At 37.6% G+C, this 21,917-nt stretch overlaps 7 protein-coding genes and 1 long non-coding RNA gene across 9 annotated transcripts; 3 read left to right on the top strand and 5 right to left on the bottom strand.

Moving 5' to 3' along the window:
- The first annotated feature begins 5,507 nt into the window (after positions 1-5,507).
- On the top strand, positions 5,508-6,371 carry LOC100141910 (uncharacterized). Its single transcript, XM_001811639.4, has 3 exons — positions 5,508-5,826; positions 5,876-6,006; positions 6,131-6,371. The coding sequence occupies exons 1-3, from the start codon at positions 5,700-5,702 to the stop codon at positions 6,338-6,340; spliced, it is 468 nt and encodes a 155-aa protein (XP_001811691.1). The 5' UTR covers positions 5,508-5,699; the 3' UTR covers positions 6,341-6,371.
- Positions 5,841-6,521, bottom strand: LOC135267226 (uncharacterized). The gene is made up of 2 exons (XR_010335598.1): positions 6,407-6,521; positions 5,841-6,347 (listed from the first exon to the last, which is right to left on the bottom strand). It is a non-coding gene; the product is annotated as an uncharacterized LOC135267226 (long non-coding RNA).
- Positions 6,522-6,641: 120 nt separating this feature from the next.
- Positions 6,642-7,795, top strand: LOC103312271 (uncharacterized protein). 2 transcript variants are annotated; one of them, XM_008192498.3, is made up of 3 exons: positions 6,642-6,776; positions 7,156-7,364; positions 7,411-7,795. In XM_008192498.3, the coding sequence occupies exons 2-3, from the start codon at positions 7,161-7,163 to the stop codon at positions 7,675-7,677; spliced, it is 471 nt and encodes a 156-aa protein (XP_008190720.1). In that variant the 5' UTR covers positions 6,642-6,776; positions 7,156-7,160; the 3' UTR covers positions 7,678-7,795. The 2 variants fall into 2 exon arrangements, with proteins under 2 accessions (XP_008190720.1, XP_015835927.1); XM_015980441.2 differs by lacking the exon at positions 6,642-6,776 and adding an exon at positions 6,949-7,087.
- On the bottom strand, positions 7,707-9,163 carry LOC658329 (uncharacterized protein). The gene is made up of 3 exons (XM_964727.4): positions 9,005-9,163; positions 8,681-8,958; positions 7,707-8,054 (listed from the first exon to the last, which is right to left on the bottom strand). The coding sequence occupies exons 1-3, from the start codon at positions 9,161-9,163 to the stop codon at positions 7,871-7,873; spliced, it is 621 nt and encodes a 206-aa protein (XP_969820.1). The 3' UTR covers positions 7,707-7,870.
- Positions 9,164-9,257: 94 nt separating this feature from the next.
- On the top strand, positions 9,258-11,151 carry LOC103312272 (uncharacterized protein). Its single transcript, XM_008192499.3, has 4 exons — positions 9,258-9,390; positions 9,440-9,530; positions 9,585-9,712; positions 9,770-11,151. The coding sequence occupies exons 1-4, from the start codon at positions 9,289-9,291 to the stop codon at positions 9,863-9,865; spliced, it is 417 nt and encodes a 138-aa protein (XP_008190721.1). The 5' UTR covers positions 9,258-9,288; the 3' UTR covers positions 9,866-11,151.
- Positions 10,041-11,033, bottom strand: LOC658481 (inactive pancreatic lipase-related protein 1). Its single transcript, XM_964865.4, has 2 exons — positions 10,195-11,033; positions 10,041-10,151 (listed from the first exon to the last, which is right to left on the bottom strand). The coding sequence occupies exons 1-2, from the start codon at positions 11,031-11,033 to the stop codon at positions 10,094-10,096; spliced, it is 897 nt and encodes a 298-aa protein (XP_969958.1). The 3' UTR covers positions 10,041-10,093.
- A 1,728-nt stretch (positions 11,152-12,879) lies between the features above and the next one.
- On the bottom strand, positions 12,880-14,159 carry LOC658555 (phospholipase A1). Its single transcript, XM_964933.5, has 3 exons — positions 14,033-14,159; positions 13,050-13,965; positions 12,880-12,999 (listed from the first exon to the last, which is right to left on the bottom strand). The coding sequence occupies exons 1-3, from the start codon at positions 14,085-14,087 to the stop codon at positions 12,942-12,944; spliced, it is 1,029 nt and encodes a 342-aa protein (XP_970026.1). The 5' UTR covers positions 14,088-14,159; the 3' UTR covers positions 12,880-12,941.
- Positions 14,160-14,290: 131 nt separating this feature from the next.
- On the bottom strand, positions 14,291-18,444 carry LOC103312273 (hypothetical protein). Its single transcript, XM_008192501.3, has 4 exons — positions 15,693-18,444; positions 15,555-15,641; positions 15,419-15,508; positions 14,291-15,370 (listed from the first exon to the last, which is right to left on the bottom strand). The coding sequence occupies exons 1-4, from the start codon at positions 15,730-15,732 to the stop codon at positions 15,183-15,185; spliced, it is 405 nt and encodes a 134-aa protein (XP_008190723.1). The 5' UTR covers positions 15,733-18,444; the 3' UTR covers positions 14,291-15,182.
- Positions 18,445-21,917: the final 3,473 nt, after the last annotated feature.

The raw sequence follows: 21,917 nt of genomic DNA, 5'->3' as shown, positions 1-21,917 counted from the left end.
ACCATTACGCAGCATAATAAAAAAGGATTTGTAAATAATATTTCAAGTTTAGTTTTAGAGATTTTTACATAAATACATAATATGATGATAAGCATTTTAATAATAATTATAATTTTTAATTTGAACAATAAAAGTAAAAAAAAACTTCCTCAGTGGGTTGACACCTTGTCGTGGTGAGGGAGCTCAGTAGTTCTATCACAAAACCTGTGCAGAACGAAGCTAAGTACAACCAAAGTTTTAATCATCTTTTTTAATTTTTTTTTAAAACAAGAATAATTTTATTGTTAAAAGTATTCAAAAAAATAGCGAGCGTGATTACTCGTATTTCAAAATCTCATAAGATACCTTGATAGCAGTGTCTACAAGAAAAACGTAATGCAAATCTATAGGTACCTAATTATTTTATTAAAAAAATTAATTCCGAAATCATGTGCTTTAATTTTATACCACTATTAGAGAAATCACTAAAATTCCTATTTGTGCCGATACATTTCTCTGTCTTGAACAAATGCAATAAAATTATTATCTTGTGGGTCACCCCAATGGTGGTTACCTCCAGCAGTGCGTCCTAAACCCGTCATAAATCTTCTTCCAGCTAGCTACGCATTCGAATTTTATTTAATTTAATTTTATTTTATTTTATTTAATAAAAAAATATCTAGGCATTTATTTCAATCAAAAATGACTCTTCGACCTACATTTACTTATAAAGAAACACTGCAAATGTCAAGAAACTCTTCAAGTCTAAATTTGCGGCTAAAAACAGTGAAAACAGTTTACACGTAAAACGTATGCGCCAGCTCCCAGAGGGTCTAGAGCCTTAACTGTTTTTAATATACCTTAAAAATCGGGGCAGAAAAACCCATGTTATACACTACTCAATAGTAGAATTGCATATTGGGATGGATCCTGGATCTATTCAGGCTTACTGGGAAACCCTCCTCTATTTTGGTTTTCCAATGAATCTTTTGGGAAAATGTTCTTTACTGGATTTTTAAAAATTTTGTGAAACCCGAGTCGCTGTTGAACCAATTGTATAATTTCTAATTCTTCTAGATAGGGTTGTATTTTTGAAATCATTTCTGATACAAACAATTGATACGCGTTGAAAGCACGTGGTCTCAAGGGGATTAAGGCCACGTGATCTTGGCTGGAGTTCGCGATAAATTCAATTTTTGTGTTTATGAAATACGATCATTTTGTCCGATGTTAGTCATGGGCAATAAAGTTGTGTGCATCTATTGTAATAAAATCAAATTTAAAGAGGCGGTCCGTTGAATGTGATCATAAAGTGGGTAAGGACGTAAACGTACGTTAAGTTTGGTCGTCTGTATTATACAAAGAAAGTAATATAGTCGGGATGAGTTGAGTTGAGTGTCTTGGTGCGGATTCAGTGGATTTCAGCGAGGTTAGAAATGTATATTTAAGAGGTTGATCGAGTCGGAGCGCACTAATTATCGGGTCGGTACCGCTCTAAACGGATGTTCCAGTGGCTCAAACTGTAGAAAAGCAGCGAGAGAATCCCGGGATGGAAGCTTTTGGATTATGCATGTAGCCGCTGCATAAGACATGCTTGAGCTCGAGACGGCAATCCACATATAGTGGCAGTAGTGCTGGGCCATCAAACATTCATCCGGGTCACAGCATGTACGACCTATCCATCTTACGTTTTGCCGTCGCCCTCTGTTCTACCATCATGCGAACTAAGGGTAATAGTTCGCAGTTATGCTACTTGTACATTTTTACCGGCCGCATTTGTCATTTCCTCCAATGCGTCTTCTAAATAAGATCGGAGAACTCGCAAAACTCCCGACTTATTTCAGACGTTTCCACTTGCACTGAAGTCATAAACTCAACCAACCCCTCTCGACCATTCTCGCGAAGAAAGAGCCATGAATCACGCAAAATGCATATTGCCTTCTGGACACAATCTTCATAAGAGCACCCCGCCGCACAAATACTCCTGCTATAGACGGTATTACCACAAAAAATCGCAAACAGGTCTCGCCGACAGCCAACCTCTTCCACGCCCGCAGGATAAATACAAACCCACTTTTATAGCCCAACTAACACGCACACCATTGGCCCCACGTAGAGCCCTGTGGACACCAAATCCAATTGGAGAACACACATACTTAACATTTCAGCAAAGACCAAACGTTTATTTATTTTTTGATTATTTATTTCACAAACGGTGGGAATTACATTGAATCTGTTTTCTTTATAGTTATTTTTTTAAACTGTTGTACAAAGACGGTTTCTGAAAAAAAAAGTAAAAATCAAAGTTATTATGGGCCCACAATAGTGAGGCCGCGGGCGCTAAAATATCGTGGAAATATATAATTTTTTAAACTGCCAATTATTTTTTGATGTCAGTTATTTGATTGAAGCTTAATTGGTCTTGTGAGGGTAAAAGGGAATAGAAGGATGTAGTCGGTTAAATAAAGCGGGAGAATTTTTCAGCTCCGATTGTGACATTTTTTAATATACTTAATTAATGGTAGCGTCCTCTTGTTCGCTGAAAGATGAGAACAAAGATAGGAAAAAATTTATGTATTTAGCCGCCATATATTGTTGTAATTTTCATGTGTGTTTGCTGTTTTAGTATAATTTTTGGCTTTATTTCCGCCATTTCAGCCGCGGTGAAAATCCATGAAAATACCAACAACAAGTTCTGAAGATAAGTGGAAATTTTGGGAGAAAAATATTTCAGTGGTGATAAATCTGTAGTTGGATTAAGCTGTTTAAGTTTCTTGTTGGCGTAGCATGATTTTTTAATGGTGGGCTGTTAAAAAGGTGTAATTTTTGTAATGAAAATGTTCGCGTGTTTCGTGTGATGGAATATTAAAAAGAAAATTGTTTTGTGTAAATCGTTAGTGTTTGAATGTGGAGTTTTCAATTAGCGATAAAGCTATAAAATTTAATAAAAATAGTAATGTGGGGTAATTTTCGTGGTGTAATTAAAGTCGAGTTGTGCGTTTAAAAAGTGTCGTTTGTCATTGGCGAACACATCATAATATTCCTCATAGTTTAACTCGTAAACCTTATCCTGGTAATATACGGTCAAACCATGTTGTAAACTCTTCATCTGTGCTAACTGAACTTTACGCCGTAGTCAGTGAAACATGCAAGAGAGATAACGCGTCATCGATAAAAATCAAAGTTATTTGCATAAAATTGTAAAAAGTTCGATTCGGACTTTTTGTTCGGTTGATAGGTCCATAAATTCTAAAACTAGATCAAACTAGTTTCAAAACAAAAGAGATCACTAATTGGTTTGCATAATTGAGAGTGGCCAATCAATACGGAGCGAATTTTTCAAGTCGTCCGGTTAATTTAAATCGGAAAAAATTCCTCGCCTATTGATTGATGGTGCTAATAGAATAAGGCGATCTATCAGGCCTTCATTAGCGACTTAAAAAGCCGTTTTTTCGCCGAATGGAACACTGTACTGATTCTATTCTTGTCGGCTAAAGCAAATTTAATATTTTTGGGGCGATTTTTAATTCCGCGTACGTGACGAATCATGTAATCGGAACGAGAGTACGTGTATGCTCAGATTATTTCTGATATAGCTTAGCCACCACCCCCTCTGAAATCCAATTATTGTATGTATTATTCACGCTATCCGAATTCAATATCATGGATCGCTTTTGCAACGCGTCAGGTGATCTACAGATGTTAACTTATATTCTCTGAGAAATATAGAATCATACATCACAGCTAAACATAAATAATAAAGCGAACTTCTAATACAAGTAGACTGTATATCACGAACGTCAGTTTCCAACGAGCACAACGCGGATAAAGAATGATTGGTGTTAATGTTAATATTTATTAACGCAGAAATGCGGCCAACCGTCATTTTGATCCGTTTATCATTTTGCTAAATTAAGGATTTTTATGTTACATTTGTCCAAGTCCCGGCTTTCAAACAATAAAAAACTTGCTCGTGCAAATGCACGTCCAAATAAAAGACGGTTCTTTGCTTCTAAATAGCTAATAGAATTTGCATTTACATATTTGTTGTACGTTTTCTCTTGTCGTTTAATGCCCAACGCACAGCTATATGCATGCCAGCTTGCATTATAACGCTCAAAAGCAAAATAAAAATATTTCGCAGAAAACAGACTTTACTACTTTGCTGCTATAACATCACTTAAATAACCAACAGGCTGTCGAACAAACTAAACTATTTTAATCAATCGCCAACTACAACACTACATACCAGTCAGTTACAATTGCCGGATAATTAACCGTTCTCATGATACACGATGGCCTATCCAAACTTCCGGCCAATTTTATTATGTGATAACCATTTCGGTTTTATTTTTTCTGAATATTTTATAAAACATACTTTGGAGTTTTAGTGTCGCTCTAGGATTAACGTAGAGGTGGTGTCCCGTGAGCGTGTGAAAAGTTGGATGAAGTCATTTCTGTTTTATTTTGGGCGATAAATTTTGATTTAGAAAAGAATTGCAGGAATCGGATGCGTTTCGGCGTGATTATGTTTTGAAGAAACTTCATTAAAATGAAATAAAAATGTTAGGCTTTACCGCGCGTTTTAGCGTCAATTGGTGATGAAACGTGTTTTTGTTTAAGCAATCCAATTATTTGACGCTTGAGCTGTGTTAGTGAGGCTATTAATATAAAGTGAAACGGTCGAATGCAAAATTATCTTTAAATTAATAAAAAAGGAACAATTCGCCGGCGCAAATGTAAACGCTTAATAAAAATCTCTCATTTTAATTATAATATATATTTTTGTTGGCTCGGCAATAAATTTTCCAATACGTCTTCATTAATACCTACGCCCATTACAAAAAAGGAGTCTTTATTTAAACCTTTAATCTAATACTTAAACATTTGTTTTTATTAGCGGTAATCCAAACGAATGCCTTGCGTACCGTCCGTTTATTGACGCAAAATACGCCACTTCTCCCAAATAATCTGCATTCGAGGTACATGACGCCTTTTACTGGCGCCCAGGATAATATTTCCAAACTCAATCCACTTATTTTACTCACCACTTAAATTACCTCATTAAACCTTTAAATTTTATTAAACTATTTAAAACAAAGCACGACGCTCGAAAAACAACAAAAGCTCGCGCTAGAAAATGAAACCCATTTATTACTGTCCCAATGGAGCGCGAAATAATAACCGAGATTTTTCCAAAAAACAAACTAAATATCCACTAGGCAAAATTACGATTTCCGGTTGCAAACACATTTAGCGACGAAATAAATCACTTAAGCGGAATTTCCGCAACATCAAGGCCAATTATTGATGAATGCTGTAGTAATATAAGTGAAGTGAAAGAAATTTATAAAATCAAAAACTTCTGTTTTGGAAAATTTTCAGAAAAAAAGACACCAAATAGCACCATCTAGCCGCCGTTGCTGAAACAAGACGGTTTCGAACGCAGGTCACTTGATCTTTTAACTATTTATTTGGTCGCAGGTGGCGGCGCTACGCACCACGTTATCCCGTTTCAAATTATTCTTCCCAAAATTGTTATTTCGTTTTTTTAATACGTTTATTTAAAATGAATAAAATGATGATGTTTGGACGAAAATAAAAATGTTTGACACAATTTTTGTCAATCGGAACAAAAGCGTCGTATCTCGGGGTCAGTCGATAACCCTTTGTCCATCCTATTAATTCTTCACTAAACCCAGTCCTAAGATCTTCCGAGAATGTATATCCGGGTGATCGTTTTTTTGGCGTTTATTTCTTTCATCAAGTGTGCACCAGCAGTGGATCCCATTTCTGCACCATCAGCTTATACGACAATAAAAACGCGAAAAGTGGCTCGGGGTTCGAGTGAGTAATAAAACAACCCTTAGAATCCTTTTTATCAAAATATTTGCAGTCGTACACCAAGTATTAAAAAAGCCGCACAATCTGCTCGTCGGGCGGTGCAAACCCACCGACAGTGTCCTCCACCAGGAGAATATCATACTGTATAATGACGGAAAAAGTCACGTCGGTGCCGGAATAAGAGTAGGTTGACTTTTGGTAGGGTTTGGAAATAGTGACAAGGTTACGATTTCCGAACCGATTGTGGGTGCGATAGGAACAAATTGTGCTTCGGGTGACCTTATTAAGAGCACGTGTCGTTTTTTAGATCAATGTGGAAGGTGAGGTTTACATCACTTGTGCCAATATCTACGACGAAGTGCCCAATGGCGAAGGAGGGTACCCGTCGTATGCGGGAGGCGGAGTCGGACACAACTACATCGAATTCAACGTGGAAACCGAATACGGGAAAGGATTCCATTTCTTTGTGCAAATCTTCGGCTACGAGTTGAAGAACAAAACCGAAAACGCTGTTTGATTTTTTCCTGAATAAATTCTTGCGAATTAAACTAGTTTTTCTTGTCACCTTATCTCCCGCTCGTACTTGAATTGGTAAGAGGCTTGGTACTGAGACAATGTGCACCTGGCTCGGATGATTTCCGACACTCCTTCCAGTTGGCTAATGCCTTTTTCCTTGGAATATTTCATCAGGCCCACGCCTAAGTCAGGTCCATCAAAAAAATTTTCATTCATCCGTGGGAAAATTTACTCGGAGTGATCACAACAACGTAATTAATTGCAAATACCTTGGTCGTATGCAAGGCTCCCAGTGAAGGGATTTATCTGAAAAATGTACTTCACAAGTGAACACGAATAGTTGAGCGGCACAAAGAACAACCTCAAGAACTATATAAGACCTCTCTGTTCTATCAAGGCAATTATTTGCAGTTGTGACGTGAAACAATTTATACAAGGTAAACAATAACATGTGCTAGTGTTCATTCAATTTTTCCAAGTGCGCTAAGTCCACCGGCGACCTTTTCATAAATCGTCCATTCAGTGGCCTGTGTAAATTAACAATTAATCACCCTTGGTGTAATTAACACGCAGCCGAAAAACTGGATCAATTACAGTCTCCGATTTGCAATTATAATCGGGACGTGCGGTTTGGCAAAAATTAAATTCAGCATTACTCAGTTCCTGCGAAAATCATTGAATCCACGTTACTGAAGAGCGTAGCCAACCGTAACTAGAGATTAGTCTCACTGCATCATTACTCAAACAGGTTTACCTAAAAAATTCGGAGATCTGCTTGATGAAGGCGGTGACCTTTAATTCAATGTCTTTTTGCAGATACTATGTACAGATTGTTTTCATTGTCAGCACTGTTATTCCTGGTACGTGCTGATCCGAGAACCCCAAAGATATACAACGTTTTGATAAGCACGAAGAAGAATTTATCCCCTAGTCATGCCCTCCCCGTCTACGAGCCGGTGTTGAGGACAACATCCCTCGGAATAGCACTACCGCCCTTTTTCTATCAATCGCCGATCGCCACCTTCGTAAGTGAGACTCTGCCAGGAGAACAGCACGAGTTGTTATTTTAAGGTTGCGACACCACCGAAAGTAGGCAAACCAGAAAATGAGGAGTTACAAAGTGCGCTACAACCACTACCTGTGGAGCGGTTCGTACCATACGCCTACGCCCCTCCGGGCTACTACGCGCAGGAAACTCAGCCCGAAAAGCCAAAAACACTACCCGAAGAAATTTACCAAAAAGCCGATGATCCTAAACACGAGATCGCAAACCTGAAGAGAAACCCAAACATTCCCGACGTCCCTCCTCCAGCCTTACCCACACGAAACGCGACATGATTTATAGGGTTATGCAATGAAATGAAATATTTGTGTGTCATAAATTATCTATTAACGGTACCAACAAAATACACTGACTTCATAACAATTCGTCTAATAAAACCGGTAAAACAATAAAGCGTCAAGTATAAGTAGGTTAGTGCGTAAGAAATTATTTCGGCATATTCACGATGATGATCACTTGGTTGCGACATTATTGTTTATTCAGAGGATTCTCCGGCGATTTTTGCCACTCTTTGAATATCATTTGCTTCAACTGGGACAGGCGAAGTGTGGGGTTTTCAGCCTTCAGTTCCTCCAGACGTCTCGTCTCGTACGCTGTAAATGCAGACTTCATCCGACGCTCGGGGTGCTTGTCGATATCATCCGGTTTCGAGCTTAAAATAATTATTTTGAATAATAAGGTTGATAAAAATAAAAAAAAAACACAAAAATGTACCAAGGATGTTTACCACTTCACGAAAACACGACAAAATGGCGACCCGACCCCGACGCCGTTACGTTTAAATTTCGTCGTATTTCAATAAAATAATAAAATTTGTTTTTGAAAAGGAGTATTAATCTCTCCTTCCACCCTTATTACGAGTATTAATTAACACAGAATCTGAATAGTACATTTAAATACTACTATATACGTAGGTACTTGTTACCTACATAACTTTGGTATTAATTAATTAATTAATATTATTTACTGTAATAAATGAAATACAGTGGAGTATCAATAATCCGGTTAGGTGAGACCTCTCGCATCTGAAAAAAACTTGTATTATCGAGACGGTGGTATGAAAATTGAAAATTTTAAAACAAAGCTATACAGCACTTATTTACAAATTCATATTTTTCTTGTTTTTTGTAGAAACACGTTTTTGTTAATTTGCACACCCGTAGGTGTAACGGATTATCAAAGATCGGATAATCGAAGCACCACCGCCCCATTTCAACCGGCGACTTTATATAATTAAATTAAAAATCTCGAATGTAAAAAAGCAAAAAAAAATGATACCTCAATATTCCAATGGCCTCGTCCACAGTCCTGGCCTCCTCCCCCTCAATCTTGAGCCTGTTGATGTTTTCCTGCAAGGGTTCGTCCAGATGCGTTACAACTTTTTCCTTCTTTTCTGGCTCTTTTTTGGCTATGGTGTCCGAAATTTGGGATCGTGTCACTTTGGGTGGCGGCGCAGGCTTTCCGGCTTTTTTAATAGAGCTCATTTCCTGTTCCAGGAGCTGCTTGGCTTCCTGTTTTTTGGCTAATTGTTGCTCCCTTTTACGTTCTTGCTCCTCCTAACGTAGTTAAATTAGAAACAAAACGGCTTTTTAGCGGCTATACCTTTCTCTGTTGCTTCTTTTTGATTAATTTGTCGTCATCTTGCCAGTAGGCTTCTTCTAATTGTTGCTGTTTTTTGGCCACTTCGGCGTCTTTTGCAGCTTTTTTACGTTCGCGTGCTGCCACAGCTTTGGTATTTTCGGTGGAGAATTTTTTTGGCATTTTTTTGTCATTCAATGTAAATGTAAAGTAATACTTTTGTAAATAAATATGTAACCTCAACCTGTCACTTATCGCTGGTGTTACATAACCTCATTTCAAGCATTAGAAGAGTGTTAGAAATTCTCATGATTTGTCAGTTTTTCAGTAAAAGGCGAAATTTCGTTAGAGAAATGTCGAAAAAAGCTAAAAGTAAAAGTACTCAGAAGGAAAAAGAAGTAGTAACAAAAGTATAACTTTTCTATTTCGAAACAAAAACTGACAATAACACAATTTTAGGAGGAAGAAGGCCCCATCACTTTAAATAAGTCAAAAAATATAATTATTTCAGTACTAGCCAAACCAGGGGCAAAACAAAACGCTATAACCGGTAAAATTTTTATTATGTTTCCACTTAAGTATATATATACTTCGTTTTTTAAAGGCATTAACTCAGACGGAGTTGGAGTCCAAATTAATGCACCCCCAAGTGAGGGCGAGGCAAATACCGAATTAGTAAAGTACATGGCGTCTGTATTAGGGCTCAGAAAAAGTGATGTTACGTTAGATAGGGTTAGTAACTGGGTAGTTACATTCCACAGAAGAATTGCTATCAAAGTTTGTTTCTAGGGTTTCAAATCAAGAAATAAAGTCTTAAAAATACAAGGTAGCATCACGTTAGAAGAAGTGAGACGCAAATTGTTGAATGAAATTCAAAACACTTAGCGATAACTACAATATCAAATTTCTTTCGTGTAACTTTGTTATCGCGACAGTTTTTTCGATATTTATTATTTTAAACAACAATTGTTCTATTTTTTTGTGACTTGCATTCAAAAAAACTAAACAAAGCGTCTCAATAGTTGTCTAAAACACGGTTGAGTTTTGAAAGAAGAACGCATTTGTTTTCGTAAATTATTTATTGTTTTATCATTTGTACAACGGTGGAGTCGTCTATCCTTGGGCAAATGGCTCTGCTTTGTTGGTGTCCAAGAAATAATCTCCGAAAACGCTACAACAAAACATTGTTTTCGGTCAAAATTTTCGATAGTTACCTTTGGTCGGCGACCAGAGAGCCCATAAGTGCCTTTTGGTTGTTTGCGCATTTACCGTTTTGATAGTCCGAATAGTTATCACATTTCGTTGCTACAAATTCTCCGCCAGTTATCGCTTCGGCCAGATATTGGAAAGATCTAGCGTGTGAACAAGCACCAGCAAGATCGAGTCCGCACCCAGCTTGTACCTTTCCACCATTGGGGAAATAATCAACATGTCCAATAGAAAAACTAAAACCCAGAAGACGCCCATGCGTGTGAATAACTTGCACGTATTGCCCGTCACTTGGATCAAGGCGATCTCCCGTCTCTTCCAACGAAAATCCAGGCCCTGCGGGGTCCAACCCGATAATGTGCCCCACTGGGGTTTTCACCCCGCTTCCAGCATTTCCGGCAATGTGGGCACCGAGACTGTGTCCAATTAAAACAATTTTGGAGCTACTAACACCATAAGTTTCGATCAGATCGTTGACGAAATCACCGACAAATTGTCCGATACTTGTGACAGAATTGCGAGCTGTTGAGTAGAGAGTTTTGGCAATGGGGCTCCAGTCCACGACAAAAATGTTAACATCGTGGATTTGCAAAAGCGCAGATTTGACGTAGTTGTTAACACTGGCATTGTAGCCATCCATCCAGCCGTGGATCAAAATATAAGTTTGTTTTTTCGCGTCGAAATGAGGAAGACTCGAGCTAAGTCTTTGGAAACTGTGGCCTGCATCTACATTATGTTTAGTGTAAAGGTAGTAAGTGACATCGTCGGGTGTTGCGCGAATTGCCACTTCAGGATCCCCGAAGGTGCCGACAAACAGGGCGACAAGAAAACACAACACTCTCATTGTATTTTTTGTACTACATTGTTTTAAAATTGTTTCTTTTTATATCTCTCCGCCAATCCGATTTTCAATGATAATAAAACTATCAAGTTAATAATAAATCAAACGTGATAAAAACTAATCCAGTCGTATATTTCTTTGACGTTTTTAAACCCCAGAAGAGACAAAATCTTAATTCCGAAACTTTGCTCTCATGCAAAAAATAAGATTTTTAATTTATGGTATGGCGTCACTCGATTATTTAGCAAGGAAAAAAATATTTTCTAGTTTTCGAAATTGGAGCTTTGAAAGTTAAATTCCAAATGAAGCTTTGTGCTGTCCTCTGCTGTTGTTTGCTGGGAACAAGAACACACGCAGAACTGCGGCCTTCAGTTATTGATCGTGAGGAGTTCTTGTGGCTCTTTCAGATGGCGCTATTGTTGTAAATATACACAATTTCGGGGAAATTTGATAATAAGAATAGTTATTTACACAAACGTTTGCTGCCGTTTTTGTCTTATTTCTAATTGGCGCAGTCAGTAGGATTTGCAGAAGTAATTTTGTACTTTTTAATAATAAATAAAAAATAAATTACGTAGTGTCAAAACTGCAGTTAATTTTGATTTTAAAAATTTATGTACCTATTTTAATTATTATAATTATATATTTTTTTTCAAACCGGCAGACAGTGTAGGTAAATTTCCTATACTATTACTACTTGCTTTTCTAGCATTCTTAGTTTGTGTGTAATAATTTAATAAATTAAAATGAAGCGTGTTTTTGCCAAAAAAATCAAATTATTTCAAAGACTAAGCAGATTCGACCATTTTATTCGCATTTAAGGCGAGATTACGTTCTGTGAAAAGACCAGCCCTAAAACAGGTTTCCTAGTATCGTATTTATTCCTGGAGTGAGTAATGTGACCAATAAAAATATAAAGTTACCTCCTACTTGTTTATCTGGTGCACAAAAAATTGCAAGACGATTGAAGCGCTTGTCACTGGATATAGCGGTGGGGTATTACACTCCCAACTGTAAAACGCACCAATCATAAGGCGCTGAAATCTGGGCAAAAAACTGTGTTTGATTATTTTGTAAATGTCGGCCAAACCAACTGGAATTTCGCTGTTTTCGAAGAACATTTCAGGTTTTCGTTACACTTGGGTTTAAAAATCGTGGATAAATTGTGAATTGATTTGTTTTTAATTAGGATTGATTCTCGTAATTAGATCGTATTCAAACTCAAAACATTTCGCAAATTTTGCTGCAAAAATTCAATTGTTTTGCAATATTCCCTCACAAAAAATTAAAAATTATGTTTTTATTTAAACAATTTAATGATCTTTGAGAAGCAAAAACAAAAGTTTAGTATTTCATTTAACTTTTTCAAGTTATTCAACTTTTAACGAACTTCTTATTTTTTTAAGTTCTCAGGCTTCCAGTGTTCCAGTGTCAGTCACACAGTTCTTAAGTTTATTCTCAGTATTTAAGCTTTTTACTTTCTTAATTTTTCATATTTCATATTCATTTCTTAAACAGTTTTTTGTTGTTTTACTGTCTTATAATTTCAGTTTTCCATTTTCTTAATGTTCTTACTTTGAAGGTGTGTAGTTTTTAATTTATCACTCTTTCAGTCACTTAGATCTACAGAGTTACTGTTTATTATTTTTTTTGTAGTATTATTATTATTGATTTTCGTTAGTTTTTTAAACTTTTTTGATAATTCATGATTTATGACTTATCATTATCAAGCGCCGATTATAGCGAAGCACTTACAAAATCGGCGTTAATCAGTTAATTACGGTATTTGTGTAAGTTATGTGGTCAAAATTGGAAAGTGTTTTGGTGGCGGAAGCATAATAAAAAAATGTTTACTTAGAAATAATGTATTTTTGAACAAATACAACAATATAAAGTGTAGCATTAGCTAAATTAATGTCGTCCGAAGGGTTGGTCTGAGTTGGTGTCCAAATAGTAATCGCCGAGATTGCTGGAAAATCCCAATAAAATTACGCTACAAAAAAATAAAAAATTACAAACCTTGTTGGGATACTAAGTTGTCCCATGACAGCCTTGGGATTATCGGCGCATCGTCCCTTTTGGAAGTCCTTATAACCCGAGCAAAGGACTCCTTGGAAAACCGGGCCTCGGCTCAAAGCCTCGGCCAAGTACAAATAGGCCTTGCTGTGGGCACAAGTGCCGGCCAGATCCCACCCACACCCAGGCTGGGACATGCCCCCGTTGGGGAAATAATCAACATCCCCGATCGAGCTGGCAAAACCGAGCAAATTGCCATTGGTGTGGATAATTTGGACGAACTCTCCGTCCGAGATGTCCAAGCGATTTTCGGGGTGTTTGAGCGAGAAGAGGGGTCCCGCGGGGTCAAGTCCTATGATATGGGCGAGTTTTCCCTGGGCCGTGGCCCCCGCACTGCCAACCACGTGTGCCCCAAGACTGTGCCCAATCAGGACGAATTTGGAGCCGTCCAAGCCGTACGCGTTTTGGATTTTTGTGATGAAATCACCGACGTATTCGCCAACCGGAACTACGGAGTTTTTGGCAGTGAGGTAGAATTTGTTCGCGGGGCCGCTCCAGTCAACTATGAATAAATTGACGTCGTGATGGGTGAAAATTGTCTGTCGGATGTGGGTGTTGACCGCGGAATTGCGATTGTTGTTCCAGCCGTGGGCCACGAAAACGGTGATCTTTTTGGGGTCGAAATGGGACTTCGCAAGTTGGTCCACATTTCCGTTTGTGACTACGTCAGGGTAGTCTTGGCTTTTTCGCGTGTATAGGTCATACTCGACGTCCGATTGGACCACTTTGAATTGGACTTCTTCAGGATCAACGGCCAGCAAGTCGATTTCTTCAAACTGGCCATTCTTATTTTCAACGTAAATGTATCGTTTGAACTCCGGGTTATTTTCCTCGACTACGTATCGTCTGACCGGCTCAACTTGACGAAAGGAATAGATAATTATTGACTGATCTGGTCGTTAGTTTCAAAAAACTGTAATACTTACCAGGGCCTGTGAGGGCGAAAGGGAGCAAAAGAAGGATAGTTGTGAGAAGTTTCATTTTGACTCGATTTTGCCAAGCTTTGAGCAGCTTGGTAATTTATATGTTACTGTTATCAGTCAAAATCTGATAAAAAATCGTTTATTGTAATTTAATTATCTAATTGTTTGTGACAGTTTAATCTCAAGGGATTTGAAAAAAACGTGTGGTGACTTTTACCATTGAACTCTCCCCGTGTGTCGAAATACGGAGAATTTAATCCATTTATTTTGCCATAAATATGTTTTGTAATTATGACGACACAAAAGTGAAATATTTTTGTATGTGTAAAACAATGGAATTTATTGTTTATTTTGCTGTAACAGGAGTGCAATTAAATAAAATGCGTTTTATATTTTTGATTATTTATTTATAAATTGGAATATCGGAAATTTCCCTAACACGGAAGCCTCCTAAAATAGAATTTCATTCAAAAGATGCCGAAAAAAGAATAGGTACTTGATGTTATCTCAAGCCTATCTGGATCGTGCAAACAAATGCATATTTTCTATAAGCAAACAAAGCTAGATTAAGAGGAATTACAGGAATTTTGTCCGTATTTAGCTGAATAGTTACGATCTTCTCGAAAACATGAACATTAATCGATTTTTTAAAACAATGTTTACATCAGCAAGGAAATAATGTAGCAAAGTAACATTTATAATTTATGTCTTTATGTAGAACAAACTGATATTTCAACTCGTTTCGTTTCAATAGAACGCACGGAATAATGAAACAGCGAGCTTTTATCTTGGAATATAAGCATTTGAGCTTGTATCTACCGTATTTTCACTTTTTCCAAATTGCTCGTCGTTCGGTGAATTATCGTTTGTGGCCATGGTCGCAGCAAATGCCAGTCAAACTTAAAAATAGGCCGAGTTGTGCGTGCAAGCTTGCATTCACATGTGTGCAAGGTTTTTAATTGTCCTGTTTTTGTTAAAATTAATTTGGCGTAGTCAAATCCGTCATTGTTAAAATAATGGAATAATCTTTATAAATCCGCGTTGCAAAACAAGGGAGATAATTTTTGCCCGGCTTTTGTCCGTGATAAGTGTGGTGGATTAGAATAGTAGTATCGTTTTGTTGCACAATGTTCATTAGTTCAGTCGGAAAAAATCAGTATATGTTGGGACTTGCAATGAGATTGCCTCCGGCGTATGCGAGACAGGGCACTTTCAGAATGGGCACTGGTCCAATCCTAACTTCGGAACAGACTTGGGCATTGTCTTTATCTATATGTATGCGATTGAAAGCCCAACATGCCGGAGGAAAAACGGGCGCACAGATCGGAAAATTCCCCGAGTCTACAACAATTTAACACAATCGATTTTCGAAACTGAAAATGGACATACTTATTTTGGTCTTATACACCGACTCGCCGTTTGCGAGGAAATTCAAATCCAGTTCCAAATTATGCGGATCGTAGACCGCCTCCAAACAAGCTAAGAAATCACCATAAAGCACGCATTTTCGCAAAAATTATTTTACCATTGTTCTGAATCGCTGGGATTGAGCCGCAGCAAATGCAAGTCAGGCCCGAACACTGACACGACTCTGCAATTGTAGCGCTGCCGTCTGAAAATTTAAGGACAAATTTTCCAAATATTAAATTTGCAAAATATTTACGGGAAATTAACAACAGGCACAGGCCAACCAAAACTAACATGTTGGATGTGGTCAATCACAAGCCAATAAAAGAGTAATAATAAAACTGTTACTCGGAAATTCATAATTGGTATTATTTTCATTAAGTGGAAAGTCATGCAATGCTAGTACGACATCGCATGTTATTAACTATTTAATCTGAATTGGCATTATATTAAAAGCATATAAAAGCACAATGAGTACATATTTCCTTTCACCGTGGAATATTATCCACACAAACACAAAATATTTCATTTGAAAGTGGTGTTAGCAGGTGATTTACTTATTGTTACAATTTATTGGATTAAGTTAAATTTTGTTGGCAAACGAGGGGAAAATCGGCTATTGTAAATCGTTGACATCGCTCCCATCAATGCAAATCTGACAAGACAGATCGGGAAAAATTGTGACAGAGGTGTTTTGATAACAAGGAATAACGAGAATATTTGCCCTATCTAGGGGAAGTCTGGAACGCTTTTTTCTTACGTGTAGTTAAAAGAATAAATAAAAAGGGTCGCGGTGGAGGTTGTGAGCGAAATGGGGTGTCAAATTGTTGATTAATGGGCGGGATATTGGACACGTCGATGGCAAATGTCTCGGTTTAATTTAGGAAGTTGATTTTCGTAGGTAAATCAAGATAAAGAAATAATGGAGGCATTCTGTGGATCGTCCTATAATTACTACAGTGTCAAGCTCTAGGGTTTGTCAGTGTGACAAGGGAGGTCTTATCTACGTTATCAACAGCGGTGTGGTGAATTAATTAAAGGAACTTGTGACACCATTAGTCACTTAACGTTACCCTGGACTGTCTACAAATAGATAGACTAGCTGATTTACAGTTGTACATGTGGGGTAACAATTCAGCCCTACAATGTTCTCGCACCTTTACACCACCTTTACACCGAAATTTTCACTTTGATGAAAATTTATCAAACCGGAAAAAGGGTTGACAACTACGAACCAACTCAAACATTGGAAACCCAGACACATCCACGTTTCACTTTTTGTCACCCATAAAACAAAGTCAAGCCAACAAGTGAAACAACATTAACCCGTTCAAACCACATCAAACATCCGAATTTGGAGCTTTTTCGCCCTTGGATTTGTTTAAGATTTGCATTTGCAAAACAACTAATATCGTGATTTATTTTTTCGGCGATTGGAAACGAAAGTCGATTAAACCTTTCATCAAATGGATAATTAATGGCCGAAAAAGGTCGGTGCAAGAGCCTTGGAGAGGCCCCCGCTGGGCCCTCGGACTAGTCCAGCGATTCGGTCGTAAATAATGCCGTGTGCTAGAAAAACTCAGCATTTCCGGATTTTTGCATAGTGGGAATTTCTCTCGTATCTTAATTAGGAATGTTAAGTCGCTTATAACATCCAATTATGAAAAGTTAAATGTGAGAGCAGTTGTAAAATAGCTTGCGAGAGAAAGACTGTGTGGGCTGAAAAGGCGCCATGCGGAGTCGAACAGGTGATAATAGCTGACCGATCTATGTCCGTAATATAATCGTTCATTCGGTGACATTTTAACAAATATCTTACCGGTTTGAAAATAATTCTGCCAGTTAGTTGCAGCAGTGCAGTTATGAACCAGAGACACTTAAATGAATTAACTCAGCACTGCCAAAACAAATTTCAATTGGGTGGTTAATTGTTGCTAAACGTTTCCATAGTCTCGAATGAAGTAATTTTGATTGCATTCGCCATTTAGGCAATCTGCCGCTAAATAACTCGTTTACAACAACGCAAAACTTCATATCATTTTTACTTGTTTCGCCATAATTCAATCAGCAAACATTTTGTCAAAACATTTGTCTATCGCGTTGTGACAACAACAAAATGAGCACGTTTTGCTATACTAATTATTAATATTATTCGTGATTTAATGCAACTTCGCTCTCATTTTTTCCGTCCTAATTGGGTCAATTTACTTAACGTTGCTTCTGATTGTGAAATGCAGTCGAGAAATGTTATTCGGCCAAAACGAAATTATTTCGTGTTTGTGCACTTGCATGTACCTGGAACTTCTACCCATTATCATTGTTTTTAGGCAAAAAGCTTTTAAATGTACTTTGCAGTTGGTTCTAAACAAACACTAAGACAAACATGAAGAGGTTTTGCCATCACTAATTAGACATGTGTCTTCACAGTTTTGTTTCAAAATCAAATATCTCCGCAAAAGGAACGACGATACACACTGAATGCACTGTGCCGACGTCAATTATCCACTTTTCTTTAAAATTTTACTTTGGGCCGTTGTCCCCATTAAATCGCTTCAATATAGAGAGTGATTTGAAACGGCCGAAACAAAGAGGAATTAAACGACAATCGATACAAAGTCTTTAATAAGACAGTAACGACTTTTATTACGTCGAAAATTTCGTGCAAACCAGAAAACTGTCGTCGATTCTTTTTAACGGTCCAGTGGTTTTTTAAAGCGATCGTCCTTGAACTGAATCCTTTTAGAAGACGTCGAATTTCTTGTATCCAATAAATGTTTACTGTAAATTTGAACAAATTGGTCAAAGAGATAATCATTGGAATAGAGGAGGAATTTTGAATAAGCAGGTTTGGTGTATAACGCAAATCATTCCTCTGATGTATCAACAAAATTCTAGATGGAAGTCGGATGAAAATGGGGATTTAGCCTTCTGTATTGTTGTTTTATTTGGCTGAATGATTAATTATTGATTTTAATCAACAAATTCGTTTCTGAATGAAGTGTTGATTTAACGTACAGTAGTGGAAATAATCTAAATAGCATCAGTACACAACAAAACTGCGTTTTGTGGTTATAGTTATGGAGATAAAATCAAAATGTTTAGATAAGTTGTATAAATAATGCAGCGATTTCACATATTCAGTTTATGCACATTTTTGACGGGACGCGAATGTAATTTTCCTTGTGAAAGTTTGAGTAACAGTTTTTGCCCAGTTTGTGTCTGGACATTCGGTTCCGTTATGAATATTATAGCAAGTTTCTTGTTTTCGTTATGTCGTTTTAGTTTTTGGCTCCGAAATGGCAATGTTTTGATCGTTGGGAGTTCGCAGTCGAATGTTTGAATAGTTGTTGGTTGTATACTGAGCTAATATAACATAATGTGTGTACAGTATGAAATTGATACGTGATCAATAATATTTCCTTTGGGGTACCAGAATCGAGTAAGACACGGTTCTGATACAGCGCTGTTTGCTTAGGATAATTCAAGTGCATGAATAAATAAATGTGATTAAAAACAGCATTTGTTTGTGTATCACCGTTCACGTGTCAGAAAGGCTTTAGTTTTTCGATCGAGCGAACCACACTCCGCTATCCTGCCAATAAGTAATAAAATATGCACTTCTGACTCCTACGTGTTCCTGTCTTTGTTTAGAAGTTCTTTGTCATGGCGCCCGCCATATCCACATGTGATTTGTTGGTTTCGTATCGACGCTTCTAAGGCACCGATTTTCTCAAGTGATGGCAAAAGGGTAGTTTGCGTTGTAAATAAGCGGTATGACCGATCAATTTGGTCCCAGGATCGATCGCGGATCCACTTCGATTGGGAAATTATTGCTTCACCTAAGGCTTTACTACAACTGAGACGACAGGGGAAACGCTCGACTACACACGTCGTACCAATGTCGGACTCAGGGACGGCTCCAACTTCACAGAATCACCGCAACACTCTCCTTTCGAATGCGAAAAAATCGCACTTCAATCGCATTCAAATTGTGATTTTCGCGCACAAAAGGATAATCCTGTATAAGTGGAAACGGTGCGAGCATGGTTTCACCACTCTGGATTGTCTGTTGCTTCACGAGGTCGTTATTCCGGACTTACCGCCCACGTTATGATCAAAATTCTAAAATATTTCCCGTGCAAAATGTCTCGTTTGTGTATATCCGTTGTATGTTGCACTTTCTTGTTTCTGGTGTTTGGAGCCGCCGACACGGCTTCTCCCTGCTCCTCGATGATTTGTAGCAGTGTGGGCAGGTTGGAAAGCAGTACGTTATGAAGTGAGTAAATTACACATGAAAATAAATTCGAAGAAGTCGGGAAATGGCCATGGGAATCATGCCAGAGTCAACAAAGTGGCAGTAATTTGGTCATTGTGATTGAAATTTGAATTGTAGTAAATCGTATTGATAGTGCTGGTTAGCGGTAATACTTTACAACGGTTGAATAGAGCTTTCGCATGTATTGGAATACAAGTAATAGCCGCTTTTTCGCTGTCAATTACATTGTTCGTTTACGGCCACAGTTGTGAGGACATAATAACAGGTTGCACACACTGCCTATTACCGATGATTGATTCAACACAAAAGGAATCCCACTCGTTCTAATATTTAAGACGTCTGTGGTTGCCATTCGTGAAGCTGTCGGCCGTAATTAATTACAGGAGTGGTTCGGAAGACCACTGATTTCGTGCACCCACTTGATCGGTTATTGTAACTCAAGTCATACACAATTCAATATTGTGGCAATTCTCTCGCTAACGAGACCTGACGATTACAAAGCCTGAATTTATGATTGTGTGACATCACACATTTGTAAAGTTCTAATATAATTTATGAATCAAGTTCATGAATCTAATGCTGCCGGCGTAATTCATTTCTATAAAGCGAATAAATAACCACCGTTTTGAACCCGTTCTATTGTCACAATCAACCACAAATACAACATCACTGACCAAGACACGCCCACCGCAACCACCAACTTCTACTCCCTCGATTATCCCGAAGAGCTTTTTACTATTACTATTGTACTTCGAACCTTGGATAATACATGGTACGCCTTGCATCAGAAATCATCTTAATTGCGTCGAACTAATGTTTATAGGCATTTAACTTAACGATCGGTTCGAGAAGGAGGGGCCGCTAACAGTAGCTCCTACTTTCATTAATATTTTCAACAACTTCATTACACACCACAGTCCACATCCCTCCTTCCTGTCAAACTGTTGCGCAACTTTTGAAAAATGTTCACTTACCATTGCACAATTCTAATTATAACCTGCCTACAAAAATTCATAAAATTGTGCTTCAAAGACACCGCTGAATATTTTTACACGAGATGTATGACCATTCCGAGAGACACACGGGACCGATCGTACTAATAACCCACTCTACAGGGGGCGTAGCGCTGCAAAAATATGCCAAATTATTTTTTCCTCCTAGTCCTGCAAGCGCCACTCTTGCCGCAAAAATGCACATTTTTGAGTGGCATTAGTACGTAATTCGCAGGCTAAGTAACTCATAAATGTCATCGTAATAACAGTATACAATGCACGCTAGAGCTTACGACTTGTTCCATAAATATTCCTTGCACAATTAAATAGATTTCTCTGTTCGAGCTTCGATTTTTGCGCGAATATTTGACGAAGTAACTGCAGTAGCAGCGGCGATTTTCTAATTGCGTTGAGTAATAACTGAAATAACAATTCTTCCCAAGTGTAAATAACGCTTTTCAAACAGAAGCTAGTTAGAGTGCCATATACATCAGCGTGATTTACATTATATTTCGGTTTACATGCGGAATTCCCACGACTCTCACTTTATAGGTAAAACAAACATGGGTGGAAGTATTTACCAATTTGTGCCTAGCCTCATCGAAAAGGAAGTTCGGCATTCGCAGATTTACCAAATGTTGCACTAAAACAACTAAACATACACTATAAAATTCGGACAATGGAGCGTATTGACACTGCTATAAATTTTACGCTCTCAAACAGTTCCAAGACAGTCAAATATGTGCGTTCGGACCTTTCCTCAAAAAGGGGACTAGAATTTATTCATACGATATTAGCGCCCTAAATCACCGCCCGTTTTTATTAAAATAAATTTTGCCCGCCCAGCTTTGATGTGTACAAACTATGGGACTTGTTCAATAATAATTAATGGTAATTTGTTTTAAATTGTATTTTATTTCAGTTGTTTAGCACAGCTATTTTCGCGTAAATATTATTTTGTTGGGTTTTATTAATGATATTAATATTTATTATCGTACGTGTACTGTTTAAGGCTTAATGCGTGTATTTATGGGTATATAATGCCATACATAAAAGTAAAACAAGAGTTTATAACTCTGCGTTTTGAAGAATCAAACAATAACATAACTCCGGCGTTATTACAATCCGAATAATGGAATTTATTGAAATATTTTGCGTGCAATGTAGTTATTAGTTGTTTGGAAATACTGAAAAAGAGGTTCCAATCGAGAGG

Source organism: Tribolium castaneum, chromosome 10 (assembly GCF_031307605.1).
Source record: "Tribolium castaneum strain GA2 chromosome 10, icTriCast1.1, whole genome shotgun sequence".
NCBI lineage: Eukaryota > Metazoa > Arthropoda > Insecta > Coleoptera > Tenebrionidae > Tribolium > Tribolium castaneum.
Note: the sequence above shows the minus strand (reverse complement) of the source record. Positions and strands in the feature narration are given on the sequence as shown.

Coding starts and splice junctions, on each gene's coding strand:
- LOC100141910 (XM_001811639.4), top strand. CDS start 5,700: ATGTATATCCGGGTGATCGTTTTTTTGGCGTTTATTTCTTTCATCAAG. Junction 5,827..5,875: donor AAAAGTGGCTCGGGGTTCGA/GTGAGTAATAAA, acceptor AAATATTTGCAG/TCGTACACCAAGTATTAAAA. Junction 6,007..6,130: donor ACGTCGGTGCCGGAATAAGA/GTAGGTTGACTT, acceptor GTCGTTTTTTAG/ATCAATGTGGAAGGTGAGGT.
- LOC103312271 (XM_008192498.3), top strand. CDS start 7,161: ATGTACAGATTGTTTTCATTGTCAGCACTGTTATTCCTGGTACGTGCT. Junction 7,365..7,410: donor AATCGCCGATCGCCACCTTC/GTAAGTGAGACT, acceptor TGTTATTTTAAG/GTTGCGACACCACCGAAAGT.
- LOC658329 (XM_964727.4), bottom strand. CDS start 9,163: ATGCCAAAAAAATTCTCCACCGAAAATACCAAAGCTGTGGCAGCACGC. Junction 8,959..9,004: donor AAAAGAAGCAACAGAGAAAG/GTATAGCCGCTA, acceptor TAACTACGTTAG/GAGGAGCAAGAACGTAAAAG. Junction 8,055..8,680: donor GAGGCCATTGGAATATTGAG/GTATCATTTTTT, acceptor AATTATTTTAAG/CTCGAAACCGGATGATATCG.
- LOC103312272 (XM_008192499.3), top strand. CDS start 9,289: ATGATTTGTCAGTTTTTCAGTAAAAGGCGAAATTTCGTTAGAGAAATG. Junction 9,531..9,584: donor AAAACAAAACGCTATAACCG/GTAAAATTTTTA, acceptor CGTTTTTTAAAG/GCATTAACTCAGACGGAGTT. Junction 9,713..9,769: donor GTGATGTTACGTTAGATAGG/GTTAGTAACTGG, acceptor GTTTGTTTCTAG/GGTTTCAAATCAAGAAATAA.
- LOC658481 (XM_964865.4), bottom strand. CDS start 11,033: ATGAGAGTGTTGTGTTTTCTTGTCGCCCTGTTTGTCGGCACCTTCGGG. Junction 10,152..10,194: donor TCTCTGGTCGCCGACCAAAG/GTAACTATCGAA, acceptor GTTTTGTTGTAG/CGTTTTCGGAGATTATTTCT.
- LOC658555 (XM_964933.5), bottom strand. CDS start 14,087: ATGAAACTTCTCACAACTATCCTTCTTTTGCTCCCTTTCGCCCTCACA. Junction 13,966..14,032: donor TTTCGCCCTCACAGGCCCTG/GTAAGTATTACA, acceptor CCTTTCGTCAAG/TTGAGCCGGTCAGACGATAC. Junction 13,000..13,049: donor CAACTTAGTATCCCAACAAG/GTTTGTAATTTT, acceptor GGGATTTTCCAG/CAATCTCGGCGATTACTATT.
- LOC103312273 (XM_008192501.3), bottom strand. CDS start 15,732: ATGTTAGTTTTGGTTGGCCTGTGCCTGTTGTTAATTTCCC. Junction 15,509..15,554: donor CCCAGCGATTCAGAACAATG/GTAAAATAATTT, acceptor GTGATTTCTTAG/CTTGTTTGGAGGCGGTCTAC. Junction 15,371..15,418: donor GGTGTATAAGACCAAAATAA/GTATGTCCATTT, acceptor AAATTGTTGTAG/ACTCGGGGAATTTTCCGATC.